The 17,809-nt window shown below is 39.1% G+C and overlaps 1 protein-coding gene across 1 annotated transcript in view; it reads right to left on the bottom strand.

The window, feature by feature from the left end:
• Positions 1–12,138: 12,138 nt before the first annotated feature.
• Positions 12,139–17,809, bottom strand: part of LOC114003910 (granulocyte-macrophage colony-stimulating factor receptor subunit alpha-like) — a 30,306-nt gene continuing 24,635 nt past the window's right edge. The window contains exons 10-14 of the mRNA XM_027751306.2: positions 17,328–17,366; positions 16,198–16,327; positions 14,906–15,002; positions 13,963–14,044; positions 12,139–12,456 (exon numbers count right to left, since the gene is read on the bottom strand). Of these exons, the coding sequence (XP_027607107.1) occupies positions 12,382–12,456; positions 13,963–14,044; positions 14,906–15,002; positions 16,198–16,327; positions 17,328–17,366 (423 nt within the window). The 3' untranslated portion in view covers positions 12,139–12,381. The remainder of the gene's footprint in view (positions 12,457–13,962; positions 14,045–14,905; positions 15,003–16,197; positions 16,328–17,327; positions 17,367–17,809) is intronic.

Here is a 17,809-nt window from a genome sequence, read left to right as displayed (position 1 = left end):
TCTGTCAGTCCCTGATAAATCTGAATGAATTTTTCATTTTTATATATGGTCTCTCACTTTTCACCTCTTTTCACGGAAAACTGAATATAGTAAAGAGTACCATTTTTTAGGTGTAGTTTACTATATCCCATTATTAAATAAGATACTTTTTTCTACACTTTCTTTGTTACTAGTTTTTCTGTGTCCAGAAATTGTTGAATCTTACCGTGGACATTATTAAACTTGGAGAATGTCTGCTTTGTAATCAAAAAAATTATGTTAGCCCATAGAACTATGCCCACAATAATTTTATTCTAATATAACTATAGTGGTATACAATTGAACTTGGGCTTTAAAATCTGCTTGAGAGGCTAAGAAAAAATGCTGAACCTGCTTAGAGCTATTTTAGAGAATGTGACTCTCAAGTCTTCATGTACAGTTCATTTGAACAAAGATTTACATAATTGCAAACTGGATACACTTTTATTCTTGGTATTTCTGCTCCTCTGGACCTACAACTTTCTTTCTGGAAGTTATCTGCATTTTCTGAAGCCTACTTCTGTCTTGTGTGTTTTTCAGTCCAATTTCCTGAAAAGAGATAGTGTATGTCAATGACCCTTTTCAATGAGGAATACTGCAAAAGACAACATATTTTTCCGTGTTTCTTTTCCATCTTGACTTGCCTCCTTTATGTCTTGAAAATGAAACAGACCTTAAGACATGTAAATGTATCTACAAGTAAGTATTTACAAAAGCATAAGTTGTTTAAGTTCTAATTGTAGTCAATGGACATATGGTTGAATTCCATTCCCTGTTTCTTGAACACATAAATAATTTTTCACTGCTTTTTTTAAAGCCTTTGACTATTGCTATATAGAAGTTTTTTTAACCTTTTTAGTATCTTCCTATTTTTTTATGCATTTCATTTTCTGTTTCCCTCTGATGAGTTTCTTTGATGTGGAAGTATTTTTCCAAAAGGCATTTTTTTAAGCAGCAACCAAACCTTAAATCTGGTCACTTTTCTTTTGCCTACTTTTTTTATTTTCTTATCTCACAGTGTGTGATTATTGTCTCTGGCTACACAGAGTATGGGCTATGTGAAGGAAGTTACACCTCCCTTTCCAGGCTGTGTGAGCGTAGGAGAGGGTTGGCACTGCTGCCTGGTCCAACAAGGTAGTTCATGGCTGTGCTTTCATGTGTTGTGATTTGTAGCTTAAGAAACACTTGGTTCTGGCTAGGCTGGAGTTAACTTTCCCCAGAGCAGCCCATACAGTGCTGTGCTTTGTATAAGTAGGTAGAATGGTCCTGATAACACACCAGTATTTTGGCTGTTGCTGAGCAGTGCTGGCACAGCATCAGGGTTGTCTCTCCAACCCCATCCCACTCACTCTGCAAAGGCCAGTAGAACAGGGGTGGGCAAGAGGCTGGGAGGGAACATGGCCAGGACAGATGATCCCAACTGACCAAAGGGATATTCAATATCATATGGCATCATGCTCAGCAATAAAACCTGGGAGAAAGAAGGATTGGAGTGGGAGGAGGCATTCATTATTCATGCATTTGTCTTCCAAAACAACTGCTTTGTGCACTGAGGCCCTTTGTCCCAGGGAGTAGCTGAATATTTTCTGCTGATGGGAAGTAGAGAATAAACAAGAGGAGGAGTGAGAGAGAAGTTTGGTGGGCAGCTGGTGGTCAGCCTAGGTCAAAGCATCACCGTATTTTTCCCTGTTTGATATCACAAATGTTTCTCCACTTTTCAAACTACATAACTTCCACTGTTCTTAAAGGTTTACATCTATCCAGAACAACTACTTCAAATTTTTGTGTCAGAAACTGAGGAGTCAGATATTACAGATCACTGTAGGTAATTTAAATTACTAAGGATGTGTGAATATCTGCAAAAGGTGATTCCACATTCTTTCATATGGAGGCCTGAGCAAAACTAGTCAAACACTGTCATCAGTTCTTGTCAAACACTTCTCATCTTATGTACCATTTTCTTTTCTCAGAGGAGGTTAAAACTTTAGGGAAGGTTTCTCCATTGACAGCATTTGTTTTTCTGTTGGGTTTTTTTACATGCAGAAGAAACTCTGGTTATTTTTTTGTTTGTTTTAGCATTGCCTAGTAGTGAAACTTCCTAATAGCAATTTTCTTGATTACAGGTATTACTAAGGATAATTCTAAGACTGTAAGGTAAATTCTTACAAATTAAGGAAAAATGGAAACATAGTAATATTTCATTACTCATCCACCCTTCTCTATTAATTTTTATGGTAATTTCAGAGTGCTGTTTTCAGACTGACTCCACTTGTGGTGAAAGCAAAAACTCATCCAGACGTTCCAAGGAAGTTGTCTTGGCTTCATGAATATTTCCAGGAGGCACGTCACATTTCCTGGAAATTAGCTTGATAGTACATGTCCGTCATGGTTTCCAGGATTCAAGCCAGGCCGGAACATCATGTTGAGGTTGCAACAGAGATAGACTCTTCACTGTAACCTGATTCTTCTCTGTTTATCTTTCACAACATCAGTATTTGTAAATCGTCATACTACAGTAAGGATGTGGCCATGACTGCTGGGAACTGATACTGAAGAATCTTCAGTACAAATGGTATGGAGGACTGGCTGTGAAATGCTGTGTGAGATATTGGTCTCAATAGTTATTTCCACTTTCCCATGCTCTCAGGGACCTCCACACTAATGCCCATGGGAAACTCAAGACCTGTTGTCCTTCTAGTCTGCCCCTTAAGCATATTTTTCTCCGCTTTGGCCCATCTGTTCAGTCACTCAACCTTTCCTCCTTCCTTTCTTGCATTCTTTTTTAAGTTTTCCTGTTCTCAGTCAACTGTCTGCTCACCTTTTCTTTATTTTCTTGGCTTCATTCTTCTTGTTGTCTCTCTCTCTGCTCTCATGACTCCTGTGCTTTCAGAATCTCCCTCTCTCCTACATGTGACAACAGCCCCATACTGCAAGTACTCTTCATGCTTTCTCATGGAAACCCTCATCTAGGGCACTGCCACAGGAATCATCTGCAGCCCTGTCTGCTCAGAGGAGTGTTTGCTGACACCATTGTCTCCACACTCTGGACATTTCATTGGACTTGCAGTGGGAATAGCAGGGCCTGTAAGCATTCACTTTCCTCATAAGAAATGATAATTTCCATTGATCACAGCACTAAAGGAGTTTGCTTCCCAAAGGATTTGTGTTTCACATTTGATCTACTTTTAAAACAAATCACTCAGGATAGGATTAGTTTGTTTAGTTGGTTTGTGCCTATGTTCTCTCTATCACTCTACCTGAATGCACCAACACATAGCCAGGTTCTCTGGCTTTTCTCTGCCTGCAGGCAGGATAAGAGATACAGGAGTTGTGGTGAGCTCTAAGGCATTTACATGACCAGTCCATACCTTCTGCACAATAACCAAGCAAGTGGCTCCAGCACCATATCTGTAGGAACTTTCTACCTCCAGAACCTCCACCCTCTCTCAGACTGGTCTTCTGCAGACAGGTGTGGTAAAATTCTCTCTGCTCTGAATAGACCTCAGTATTGAAGGTGCTGGAAGGAACACATACTTATTTCAAACTGATTACGTGAAGGATCAGACTAGAAGAAACATATATATTCTTGTGGAAGCAGAATTTCCTCATATTTCATTAAAATAGGACGTAAAATAGAATCTGTTAGGATGAAACCCCACAAACTGTATGCTTTTTACTGCTTTGCTTCTTTCCTTTTTCTCCCCTGGCCAACTTCACGAGCATGTGTCTACCCTTCTACATAGTGAAGGGTCCCAGAGGAGACTCAAACACCTGATTTCTATACTAAACTCTTAGCTCACTGTCTAGCTCTCTCCCAGAGAGAGGTTTGCTATAAACCTAATTCATCCACCTAATCAATGTGTCAGATGGAAAATACAGTCACATAGTCTATAGCACAGAAAGCATCCACTAAATACTGACTTAGCATTATCAGTTCTAACTCTCTTAGTCTGTACAGTTTATTGTCTTTGCTCTTAGGCTGTTAGTGCAGAATGCTACTAGGAAATGTTACCTGAGACAGTGACTAATTTGATTGAGTGGCTCTGGGAGAATTACTACTGCCCATAACACACTTTCAGAAATAAAACTTTGGATTTTACTCATCGGGTGATGTGATGATAAACTAATACTTACACATTGCAGACATATGGAGAGTACCATATGCTTGCTAAGCCTACCAGAATGCATGGAACTGGGATAAAAACCTTACAATGCATGCCAAGCCATGAAATATTACTCTCAAATTCCTACTTAAATACAACTTGTTCAGTTTCTAGATTGTACAAAACTGGAAGAAGTGGGTAATATACCACTATTTTTCTTCTGAGGGACCTGGACAAGCTGGAGAAATGGGATGACAAGAATATAATAAAATTCAGCAGAGGAAAGTGCTGAGTCCTACACTTAGGGAGGAACAACCCCTGGCACCAGGAGAGCCTGAGGATAACCTGCTGGAAAGCAGCTTTTGCAGAGACAGCACAAGCTGACCATGAGCCAACACTGTGCTGTTGCAGAAGTGAAGACCAAAGGCACCCTGAGCTGCATGAGACAGAGTGTTGCCAGCAGGTCAAGGGAGATGTTCCTGGAGTGCCTGGTCTTGATCTGGGATCCCCAGTAGAAGAAAGATACAGAGCTACTGGAGAGAGTCCAGCAAAGAACCTCAAAGATGATTAAGGGCTCTGACATATGGGAAGAGGCTGAGAAATCTGAGACTGTTCAGCCTGTAGAGATGAAGGCTCAGGGATATGTTATCCATGTATACAAATACCCAACTGTGGGGAATGAGAAAGATGGAGCCAGACTCTGCTCAGTCATGCCAAGTGACTGGACAAGAGGCAATGGGCAAAAACATAAATAATGGAAATTTGATTTAAACAGAAGAAAGCACTTTTTACTGTGAGGGTAGTCAAGCACTTGAACAAGTTTTCCAGGGAAGTTATGGAGTCTCCAGTATTGGAGATACTGACTGAACAAAGCCCTGAGCAACTTGTTGTAGCTGACCCTTCTCTGAGCAAGGGCTGGGACAATCTCCAGAAGTGCCTTCCAGCCTCAACCATCCCAAGGTTCTGTGATTTATTTTTTTCCCCAGGAAATATAAATCCACATATTTCTAGTTAGATTAATTTATAGAAGGGGTACAGAAAATAGCATTTCTTTCAGTTATTGAAAAATAGATGTGAGATAAAAAATGTCAAATAATGCAACAGACATCATAAACATTTCATAGTCTTGCTTGAATCTTGAAGAAATCTTCAGAAATTTTTTATATACACATTTATATTTTTAATCAAATAGGCTAAAGCATCCCCCAAATTTTCCTTAGACTTTCTTAAGCAGAAAGGAAGCTAATCCATATTTTTTACTTGGGATAACATGATTGTACCTGACTTAGCCCTCGGCAAACATCTGCACAAAATCTTCTGTGGCACAAGAAAACCAATAGACAAAAAAGAGAGACATACCTCCTTTTGAAAAAACTCTCCTCGTTTATCTTGTTTGATTTTGGTTCACAGCAACAAGGACGCTTAAACCTGTAGTTGTAGTCACATGCAGGAATCAGTAAGTGTTTTGCTCTGCCAATTAATTTTTTTTTACTGCATGGTAGTATTAAATAACAAATGCTGCAAGTTAGAAAGTGACGCAGTTTGTCATTTCCCTTACTGCTCTTGAGCTTCCCTAAATTTCCTGATTTGCAGATGTTAACGATTTCACATATACTGACCGTGCAACAAACTTCCTTCCTGTTATGTCAGATGTACTAAGCATTAATAATCACAATATGTAAACTCATTTATACAGAAATACATAAATGCTCAATGGAATCATAGTATATGAATATGCTCATAGAAATACCACTTCTACAAATAAACATATTTTCGTAAGTAATATCTTCTGTAAACAACAGCAGTGTTGTGTGACTAGTCTGTGTTTAAAGTGTTTATAACATGGTCACTTATTTCTGTCAGGACCTTACTGCCCATATATGTTGATTCTGGCCCCTGCACCAGCCCGGGTTCTCCTTTGAGGAAGATCAATCCTTAGCATAGCAAAGAAAGTTCTGTCTTGCTTATTTGTAGGCAAAGAAATGGTAAGGAAAATGCCAGATCCAAATTGCTGAACTTTCTCACTACTTGATTATGGGTTATTTTTATTTGGTTCATCTTAGGCTACAATATCATGAGTTAGGTCCAAAAGAGTCTGACTACAGAAATGAAAAGAAAATATCCATGTCAAGTTTGCCAAAGAATTTACAGTCATATAAATATGAGAGTCTAAACCACATTTTTTTGCTTTAACTTCCAGCAAATTTAGATGTGGCTTTGGGTCATGCTGAGAGTTAGCCACTTCCCTATTTGTTTTACATGAGATTTGATATCCAGTTATGTAATCTTCATGCAATAGATTCTTTTACTTCCTGCTGTTCTCAGATGCTCAGATACTCTCAGATGCAAGAGTGATTTGAGTTAACCCTTCTACTCCCAACACAGGTACAATAACAGGAAGGTGAAGAATTCCCTGGGCTTTTTAGGGGTGAGGCAAGGTCCTTAATAGTCTGTTACAGAAAGAACTATTCTTAACCCTGTTATCCTTGAACCAAAACTGTAGGGGGTGTTTGTTTTTTTTTTGCTAGTGGATGTGTTCATATCCACCAATAGCAAACTACTTCACAGACTTTTCAAATTTTAAATGTCTTTGCTTTTCAGTCCACACTGCTCAGACTTGCTCATGTTTACCCTGTGATTCCCGTCCGAAGGGCATGTTAATATTATTTTCTATTTTTCTATTTGAGGTTATGGATGAAAAAAACTAGATAAGTGAAATGAGTAGCACTATAGGCAGACCACACATGAGGCAGGGCTGAGCTGCAAAATTTTGTCTCTAAAATCACATTGACTCAGTTCTTGCCACCTATTCAGTACCTTAGGAACAGAACAGGCATGTTTCAAATCTTCTACTCATTAAAGGATTTAATTTACTTATTTTGTGTAGCCTAAAAAGAACACAGTACATGTGTAGTCACACTTCAGTGTGGTCTGAAATGGCCTATTCATCAATGCTCTACTTGGATACCACCTCAGTGACTGCCACTACCTTCAGTAATTTTCGAAAGTGCCATCCTTCTGTGACACATATATTTGTGATGTAAATGTGTCTGTATGACTGAAAGGATTTGCATGCTGTTGTGGTGGCATGTTTGGTGAAGTTCTAGGTAACATGAGGGTAATATTAAAGTATCATCTGACTAAGACCTTCAGCCTGCCCAAACAGTGGCTGAGTTAGTATTAACTGATCCATTTCTAAGCCATATGAGGAACAGCTGAGGGAGTCGAAGTTGTTTAACCTGGAGTAGAGGAAGCTTAGAGGAGATCTTATTGCTCTCTACAACTACTTGAAAGGAGGTTATAGCAAGGTGGGGGTCAACCTCTTCTCCCAGGTAACTACAGGACAGAGGACATAGCCTCAAGCTGCACCAGGGAAGGTTCAGGTTGGACAAGAGGAAGAATTTCTTCAACTGCAAGGGTTGTCAAGTATTGGAATGGGCTACCCAGGGAAGTGATGAAATCACTATCCCTGAAAGTGTTCAAGAAATGACTGTATGTGGTACTTAGTGCCATGGTTTACTTGACAAGGTGGTGTTCGGCCAAGGGTTGGACTAAGTAATCTTGGAGGTCTTCTTCGACCTTAATCATTCTGTGATTCTCTGATTTTGAACTCTAGCCTGTCTTAATTCATCAGGGCTCTGAGTGCACCGATACCCACTCTCTCCTTCTCAGCATTTGGCTGCCCGTTCTCTCCCTCATGGGGTGGTGTGAATGGGCCCTGGTCAGGGAGAGCACAGCCCTGCTGGGCTCATGGCTACCCTCAGGTCCTGGCTCTGACCCTCCTGGGTACCAGCTTCCTTTGGGACATATGGAGTCTTTTGTGTTCTCCTTTAATAGGTCTCACCTTCTTCTGGGAAGAGTCATTTCAGGAGGATGTGAACTGCCGCAGTCTACGGCCTGGTACTTATGATGAACGAGCAATTATTTTGGTTTTGTTTAATATGCTGTTCTGTGTTTTATTCTAGTTCAGTATTGTCAATATGAGTGGTTGAAACTCACACTAGAATAGTTTTTTGGGGACAGAGACCTCTCCAGTTCTCCAACACAGCCCCTTTGAACACCAGAGGTCTTGGTCCACCAGCATAGAGTGGTCTGCTGGGATCTCTTGCAGGTGGTGCTCCATGCTACTGATGTAGATGTTGCTAGCCAATTCATGAATAGCTTGTCATGAGTGAAAGACACAACTTTTGCTCTACATGGTCTGAAAAATCTGTTAATAATAATGTCTCAGTTTAGCATTAGCATTTGCAACATTTGGAGAAGTCTGAGAAAAACACCAGGGTAACAAAATCTTCAGAAATGTTACCAACCTTTCATAAAAAAGCAGTAGATGGAAGAATTGTGTGCACATCCTTCAGGAAGTTGCCAAATGTTGTGTGAAGCTGTTTTATAAGAAACAAGGGCTGCTGTAAAGCACAGAGTTCTAGGAAATGTACATAATTTTTCAAAACAGTGGGGGGGTTTATATTTATATAAAATATTTTTTGAATTATTTGTAAAATAATTTTAAAATATTTTTTTTAATTTTTTCCTCTTCCAGACAATGTAAATTCAAGTGAGCAAATGGTTTCAAGGTTTCTTTTGACTATTCCTTCAGCTTGTCTGTGTCTATCTGGATTGCAGCCCTCATCCTGAGCAAATCAGCTGGTCACTCCAATTTAGTGTTATGTGCAAACACGATGGCAATCCATCACCTCCTCCAAGTCACTGATAAAGGCATTAAACTGGATAGACCCCAGGATAGACCCCTGTGGTAACCCACTTTTTACAGGCATATACCCTTGATGAAATCATACTGACTATTCCCAGAGACCATCTACTTAATGTGACAGATATATGCTCCAGGAGGACTCAAGCCATGAGTTTTCCAGGTTTATAGGCATGCAGTTCTCTGGATTGAACTTCTGGCCTTTTTTTTGAACGTGGGTGTAGCACCTTTCCAAAATCAGTTAAGTATGTTATACTTCCCAGGAGAAAACAGGAAACAAATGAGGAGTTTGTTTAGGTTCTATTTAACAAGTTCATAATGCCATCTCCTGAGTGTCTCGATACTGCCTTTATTGTACTTTTACTATTCCCTTCCTTACAGAGAGCCAGTGAATGGTCGTTCATAGCTCATGGCTAGGTTTTGGTGGACTGGTGTCAAACTATGCCACACTCTGGCAATTTTGCCCATGAGGAAAGACATTGAGAAAGGTTATATAAACTAGTGCAGTCTATCACAAACCCACCACTCTTTTAGAAAGTTATTGTGAGCATTTCAAGTCTGACCATTGCTGCACACTGAGAAAGACAAAGAGGGTTTACAAGTGTGTCCAGCAGGAATTCAGCCTCTTTAAGAAATTTGCCTTGTTGTTCTGATCTGCTGCAAAAAGCTTCTCAGGCAATTCTTTGACCGAAAGGTAATCATTAACTGTGTCAAAGGCACTAGGTGTGCCAAGAGCTGTTTGCGTTCAGCTACAGTATAAGCTGGAGAGAGTGCAGTCCTGGCTGCGCTGGTAACTGGAAGGCTCCCCAGCACTGGAATATGTCCAGAAACAACTGTTCCCAGCATTAGTTTGGCCAGGATTTGCAAGTAATGTCCTGAACAACTCCTGGATATAGTCCAGAGGTTAGCTCAGGCCAGGGCTAATTTCTAAAGGTAGTTTGTAAGTGGCTGCCTTAGTTAGAGGTTTAATAAAATGTATCTAGACTCTTACATGGCAATTGGCTTCTGTGCAAGAAAGTAGTCCTGGGAGTGTTTAGTCTAATAATCAAATGTCTAGTATCATTATAAAAGCAGTCTAATAATCAAATAGCAAGGTTCAAATGTATAGTATAAAAATCTAAGCCTTTGATTCTCAAAGCATTTATATATCAAAGCATAAAAATGATTGTCAGTGATTTCTCACCCAGTTATGAAAATGATGAGTCAGACAGGTTTCAGCATTATTCAACACCAAAAGCAGCATGACACCCCCTTCTCCATTCACCGATAGCTTTGCAAATAGGACATTGTTTGAGTTGTTTTACCCCATTCCAGGAAGAGCATCCTAGTCCCGACCCTCAAAATCTGAATTTCAGAGACTAAAAGAAGCACTAAGATATATGTTGTTAAAACTAGTGAGGCTACTCAGAGGATAAAGTTCTTTTTCCTGTGAATGGAAGTGCTCAAAGGTTAATTCATTTAAGGAGGCGAATTGCTGAGCATTTTCTCTTTGCACCTTAAGACATCCTTAGAAGTCATGGTGCGCTTCCATCATTACCTTCTCAGGTAGGAACAAGTAAATAGTTCACTGAGCAACCATCCAAACTGGGGAGTCAGACAATAAAGACTCTTTTGGTATGGCTCCAGACCAAGGCTTAGCCTTGTATAGAATTAGACTTTAACTGAAATTGGAAGTTTTGTCTGTGCTCTACTATTACCTGCTCAGATTCTGAGTTCTTTGCTGGGATATGCTTCTTTCTACAATAAAGAAACCCAGAAATCAAATATACCTGTAAAATAGAGTTTATTGCTGTGCTTCTGATCTCTCTCAAGGGTATCAGGAGACACCCCAGGAAGTGAAAATATCTGCTTCTTGTCTTCCATGCTGACCTTGTGGTCTCTATTGACTACTTAGCTCTTACAAGGGCTTATGTTGCCTGCCCATCACTACGCTTCATAGGGGATGTAGAAATTAGATTTTCAACAGGTGCCAATAGTATGTTATTGCAACACAAATGTTACCTAATATTCTTTGCTTCTACAAAAGCAGTGATATGGACCCAGAGCATCACATGTGAAGGCACTATTGTGATAAAGACATGGTTATGCCCTCTCCAGTATCTTCCTGCACAATTAAATCAAATGTTGAATTTTGTGTCCCGTTCATAATACAAACAGATTAAATACTGTGTGGTTTTATCTCTTTAAAAAGAAAAATCTTCTTGATCCTTAGGAAAGTAACAGTGTGAAGGAGGCTCTGTACAAAATAAGAAGGCATTTCTCTAGAAGTTGAAGCCCTTTCAAAAGAAGGAAAACAGGAAAGCATGTGAATTCTGACAGGATAAATACAAAAGCACAGTAAGTAAGGCCAAGAAAGATTTTTTATGGAACAAAAGGAATAAAAGAAATCTAATAATAAATCATTTCCCCTATAAGGAAGTTTGTCAGAAACTGTCCAGTTGTATTTCAAATATATTGAAGGATGGAGATTTCACAGCCTCTTCGGACACTTATTCCAGAGACCATCCAACTCTCACCTTTAAATAATTCTTTTTCCTTATATCAAATTCAACTTTCTCTTGCTGCAACTTTTGACTGTTCCCTCTCATCCTCACACTGTGCAACTCCCAGACAAGCCTGTTATGTCTTCTCTACACACAGTGAAAGATAGTGTTAGACCCCTTAGCTTCTCTTCTCCAGGCTGAAAAATCCTTGTTCCTGGTGCCCTACTGCTGAACTTACACAGCTTGTCACTGTCATTGAGGTTCTAGAGGGGTGAAATCTAGTGCTAAGCACTATGCATTGATCCTTGAAAAGCATCACTCGTCACCAGTTACTGCATTCAACAACAGCATGGGCTGTTTTCACAACACCTTGTCCTGACCCTGTGTCTCTGAATACCTCATGTTTGGCCCAGAAGTAAAGCTCTCAAGTTGAACAAAAGAAAACCGAGATTAACTGAGTCATGCACACAATATTAAAATAATAAGGTAGTAAAAAGCAAGTGAACAGTAAGAACATAAAGAGCTAAGTACCTACAGAAGCAGGTGGCTGATCTCTTAATTTGTAACACACTTAAACTCTAGGAATAGTTAGGGTTTTAGATATATTCCTGTCCCTTGAGAATCCCATTGATTGCAGGCCACTACTCAGTGTCTCAGCTTGTGTTCGCATTTTTCCAGTTGCCCATAATTTAAGAGCTCCCAGGAAACTTCAGGTATGAATTGGGCCATTTTTGACAGTAGAACAATGGCATTCAGGCACCAGAATTTTTTAAAATTGTGTTCTTAATGCTTTTAATATGAGATAAACCAATTATTTTTCATATTCACAAAATGGAAGGTATCCAATAAGGACAACTTACTTAAACAATTAAAGTTAGCCAAAATTAAAAGCAAATACAATGGCATTTAAAAAGGTTGCATGTGAAGTATCATTCTCTCATGGCTGCCTCACTGTTTTTCACAAGAAAAAGAAAAGAAAGCGAAGAAAGCCTGTATATATTATTCCAGACTTTCTATAGGAATATACAGTTGTCTAAGAAATGCAATTTTAGACTCTTATTTTTCTTGGTTATCTTGCTATGTCAGCAACTACTATTATCTCTTCATTTGGAGATGTTGTTGACTGAATTTTGCTCTCCATCAGCTGAAAGGAAAATAAAAACTTCCATCAGTTTTATGCATATGTGCATTTATATATATGATTAGGTTAGCCTGTACAATTCTGAGAGAATTTCAACTGTTGTTGCATATTGCTATAAAGTATTTCACATCTTTGTTTCTTAGGTGAAAAGTTCTCCTTAGCTGGTCATAACATTGAAATTTCAGCAACTTTGTAATGCTGACACATGGGTGTTTTGCGGGTCTGGAAGTGGGTGGGAGAACACGCTTTTCTATAATGCACCATGTAGATTATCGATTTCAAACAAATTCGCTCTCCTCAACAACCTGAAAGGAGTAGTGGAGTGGTGGCTGATCTTTTCTTCCAAGTAACAAGTAACAAGAGATAGGACAAGAGCAAGTGGCCATAAATTCTGGTAGGGCAGGTTTTCACTGGATATTAGGAAAAAAATTCTTCACTGAAAGAGTTGCCAGGCATTGGAACAGGCTTTCCAGAGTATTGGTGGAGTCATCCTCCCTGGAGGTATTTAAAAGACATGTAGATGTGGAATCTGGGGACATGGTTCAGTGGTGGGCTTGTCAATGTTGGGATAACAGTTGGACTTGATGATCTTAAAGGTCTTTTCCAATCTAAATGATTCTATGAATTAAGGATTTGTTAAATTAACTAGTTAATTTAGCTAAATTAACTAATTAAAATGGATAAACTTCACTAAGGTGTGAAAGTAGATAGGTACCCATGGCCTGAAGTTTAGCTAATCGAACAGGGCATGAGTAACATGATAAAATAGTGGACAAAAAAAAGGTGCAAATGAACAGCTGGTCAGTGTGCTGGTGTGGTCAAATGCTGTGTATGACCACCGCAGTCTACTGTTTCCTTATGAAACCCTATTTTGAACTGTTTTCTTCGTTACCTTGCTTTCTATCCTGCATGTGTAAGTAAGAGAGATTCAAGGTGACGGCTGGTGACCTGGGGGCTAAACACAGGGCTCAGACACAGGGACTGGATGTGAGGAACTTGCAAATGTATGGTGCTTGTAAATTAAGAGAGTGAGAGTGCATGCTCATCTCACTGGCAAACTTCAGCCCTGCTCAGCTGGAGAGTAGCAGGAGGACTGTGACGTCTGGGCCCCTATTTATGAGACTGCCCGTGATGTTGACGTGATGTTGGTAGAGCCTCCTGTGCTGGTCTTTGTGGCTGGCTGCATCACTGCTCTATTGTGTCATTGTACATGTTTGTGCCTCGTGTTGGGGAAACACACAGCTCTTCCTGCTGCCTGAATCTTCCAGTGGAAGTGTCAGTCTCTGCACCTGTGAGACTGGAATGGGAGAAACCCCATGGTTCTGGAAGAGCACAACATTTAACTTCCCTTAACAAACTTGCCTGCTGATTTTCTCTTGTACTTCTTCAGAATACGGCAAAAAGAAGAGTTATACTCTGTAATAAGTCCCTTACAATTTAAAAATTCATCCAGTAGAATTTTGTATGTATTTCACACATTAAATATAAAAATAGAAAGAGAGAACATACTTCTGGATTTGTATCAGGCAGTCCAAAAAAAGCAGGTTTTGGCCCTGGGATTTGTGGAAATGCTGCTTTCCAACAGCCAGTCCTGGAAATCAAAGAGTATTGAATACAAAAGCGAAATAACCGTAATATGACAAAACCATTGCACCCTTTAACTTTAGCAAGTTCTTCTCTTCCTCTTCTGTTTTAGAAATGAACTGAAAAATATACATAATCTCAGCAGAGAATGAACACATATCAAGAATACACTAATAATTTGGACAGTAAAAGATTCATTCTTGGTTAAAGATTTGCTAGTAGTTAGTTTCTTCTTTGAAAATGAAAAAGAATTTGTCCCACTATTTAAGTCACTACAAACAGTGAAAAGTGGGTGTAAAAATTATAACAAGTTGGGAAAGCCGTATCTTCTCTGAATTACTGTATATTTCTATGCAGAGTCCATCATACCACAGAATATCCTTTTTTCTTCACTTAAGTAGTTTATTTCAAGAGACAGTCTGCTTAGCATATGTGCTTCCAGACACATTGAGTGTGCTATGACAATTCTAATAAACAGTGCGAAATCTTTCCTGGTAAATAAAATCAACCTGTGTTTGCAACAAATTCATTAGTTCAAGAAATCAAAAAACCTGTGGTATAGGCAGTCTGCATTGCAAATATTCAGAGCAGATGTAATGTTAATAGAAATAATTGCATACAATTGCTCTCCTTGCCACATTGACAAAATGTGCCCTGGAAAAAGTTGTGTGGATCAGCTAGGGAGAGACTTTGGGCATTACCATCATAGCACTTGCATTAGGATTACTCATTTGAATCAATTTCTATTACAGTGGGAATGAAAACTAGTTTACCTATACTACAGAGACATCTCTACCTTATTTGTTTAAGAACTTCAGATGTTCCACACGCCCATATGAAATAAAATAAATCCATAAATTAAGTTTACCTTTTTAAGAACAAAATTGCAATGATTGCCATTAATGGTGTTACAAATGCTACAACGAGTAAAATCCACACTGAAGAAGAAATAATTTCCTCATTTCCTGAAGGAGAAACAGTCATAAATTATTATTATTAATAAAGAGGAATAGATCATAGAATCACAGAATAGTTTGGATTGGAAGTGACCTTTAGAGATCATCTAGTTCCAACCTCCCTGCCATGGGCAGGGACACCTTTCACTATAACAAGTTACTTAGAGCCCCATCCTGTCCTTGAGCAGTTCCACAGCTTCTCTGGGCAACCTTCTCCAGAGAGAAGGTTGCCCAGGCCTCATCACCCTCATAGTGAAGAATTTCTTCCTAATATCTAACCTAAATCTACCCTCTTTCAGTTTGAAGCCCCTCCCCCTTGAGCTATTGTAACATGTCCTTGCACAAAGTCCCTTCCCAGCTTTCTTGTAGGCCCTTTAGGTGCTGGAAGGCTGCAACAAGGCCTCCCTGGAGCCTTCTGTTTTCCAGGCTGAACAACCAGAACCCTCTCAGACTGTGAAAGGTGCTCCAGCCCTCTGATCCTTCTTGTGACCATCCTCTAGATTCACTTCAACAAGTTCACATACTTTTTATACTGAGGCTGCCAGAGCTGGATGCAGCACTCCAGATGGGGTCTCATGAGAGCAGAGTAGAGGGGCAGAATCCCCTCCCCCGACCTGCTGGCCACACTGCTTTTGATGCAGCCCAGGATACGATTGGCTTTTTGGGTTGCAAGTGCACATTGCTGGCTCACATCCGGCTTTTCACCCACCAGCATCCCAAAGTCCTTCTCAGCAGGGCTGCTGTCAGTTCCTCCATCCCCCAGTCTGTATTGATACCAGGGGTTGCCCCGACCCAGGTGCAGTACTTTATACTTGGTCTTGTTGAACTTCTTGTTAAACATGTACTGTGGTGACTTATTGGTGAATATCAGTCTGAAAGGTTTGGCTTGGTATAAAAATGAACTCTGTAATTTAACATATAGCAGAAATGTCTGCTGGGAGGGACTAACATTGAGCCTGTTTGTCCATCCCCTGCAGTAAGCAGGTATGCATTTCAGCTCCGTGTAAATTTTTTATATTATTTCCTATGTTAGAATGTTAAGAGATCTGTTAAGTCTCTTCCTACTCCTCTCTGTAGTGTAGATTGAAGCAAAATGTTAGCCAATCCTTTTATATATATGTGTGTCTGCAGGTGCACAGCAATGTGTGAGGTAGACAGGATATCACTGGGGGAAGAGTAGCCCAGGACACGGATTTGTTCTTACCAAACTCAAGAGGTGCACTCCATTCCCCCCAGGCTGGGTTCACAAGGCAGGCACTGCCAGCTGTTCTCATTTTCAAGAGATATTTCTTTCTTGTGTTGGACCTTGGAAATGTGTGACTATTTCCCCCTTCCTAAAAACAAAGCAAAACTGAGTTACTTTTCTTTGTTCCATGCCTAGGTATTGAAAATATGCACTTACCATTTACCAGTGAAACTCTTAAGAGACTATGAAAGCATTGTATGTTAAAGTAGACTGCTGTTCCACAGCAAAAAATAAATGTATTCATGTTTATTATGTATATATATACGCAACTGTGTATCTCAAAAGCAACCTGACACTCACTAAACTTTTTACATTTAGAACCTTTTTATCTTTTACACTGTAAAAGTATATCCTGTGGTTTCTTATGATATAGTTTGATTTATTGATAATTTCCCTGAGCACAAAGACAGAGACAGAAAAACATCTTGAACTGTGTTCTTTCAATACTGCCATTCATGCTACCATTGAGTGATTTGAGGAATAAGCTGTCTGCATTGTACCTCACCTGCCTTGGTCTTTGCATTATGACTTTTCAGGAAAAGCATAACTTTCCTGCCAAACCTGTAAGTAAGTAGAGGACTGCAATACTTAGTGTTATTACAATTTACTGAAACACTCTTGCTCTTGGAGGCTCTCAGGACAGAGATGGGATGTTAAAGCTGCACTGATTAGCAGGAGGTTCAGCATAGTTGCAGACACCTTCCACCCAAAGGGCTTTTGTGGTCTATGCTTTTCATAAACAAAATGAAATTCTTAGGAGCTGTTTTCTGTTTTCTCCTCTGTGATGTGTAACTTCAAATTCTGTTCCAAATATTTGAGAGGGAGAGTAGAGAAAATAATGTAAAATAGAAGTTTTTTTGAAAATACTTACAGAAAAACAATAAAGTTCTGCCCTTGAATGTACAACAAATGATGTATATCATGATGATTTAGCAGTTTGACACATTCATGAAATCTATAAATAAGGATCCCATAAAGCATAGGGCACTGAACACATACTGATTTAAAGGCATTTGCATACTATTTACTTTTCACAGTTGACTATGAAACAAATATGTATTACTGATTAATAGAACAAGCAGACTCACTTGTTTAAAAGCATATTTGGGCTTTCCTTCAGGATTATCCTGTAAATTTAGAAAAAAAGGAAAAACATTATCATTGCTTATTTTGTGTTTTGATAATAAGTAATTTTTATCTACTGTCCTGTTTTTCTGCATTCTCTTTCTTGTCTACCTGACAATTTGTTCAGAAGAACTAGTAATTTATCCAACATTTAGTATCTAATATCTAACTAATCCACAATGCCAAGTTTATATAGTAACTACTTCTGCTATGAAAAAATATTTGTTTTCCTTGCCATTGCAGTTGAGATACAAATCTTGTTTCAGATTGGTGATTAAACTCAAACACAAGCAAATCAGACCTGAATGAAAACTGTAACCTTATTCTTACACACACCAGGAAAAAAAAGAAGATAAAAATCTGTGAAATAAACTTTTAAGTTTGCTTCTAATTTTTTAATTATACAATAAATGTCACTATATGTAATTGCAAATACTATGTAAAT

This window comes from Pipra filicauda, unplaced genomic scaffold (assembly GCF_003945595.2).
Source record: "Pipra filicauda isolate LSUMZ 115617 unplaced genomic scaffold, ASM394559v2 scaffold68_size4259465_pilon, whole genome shotgun sequence".
Taxonomy (NCBI): Eukaryota; Metazoa; Chordata; class Aves; order Passeriformes; family Pipridae; genus Pipra; species Pipra filicauda.
This window is presented reverse-complemented; position numbering and strand designations above follow the sequence as displayed.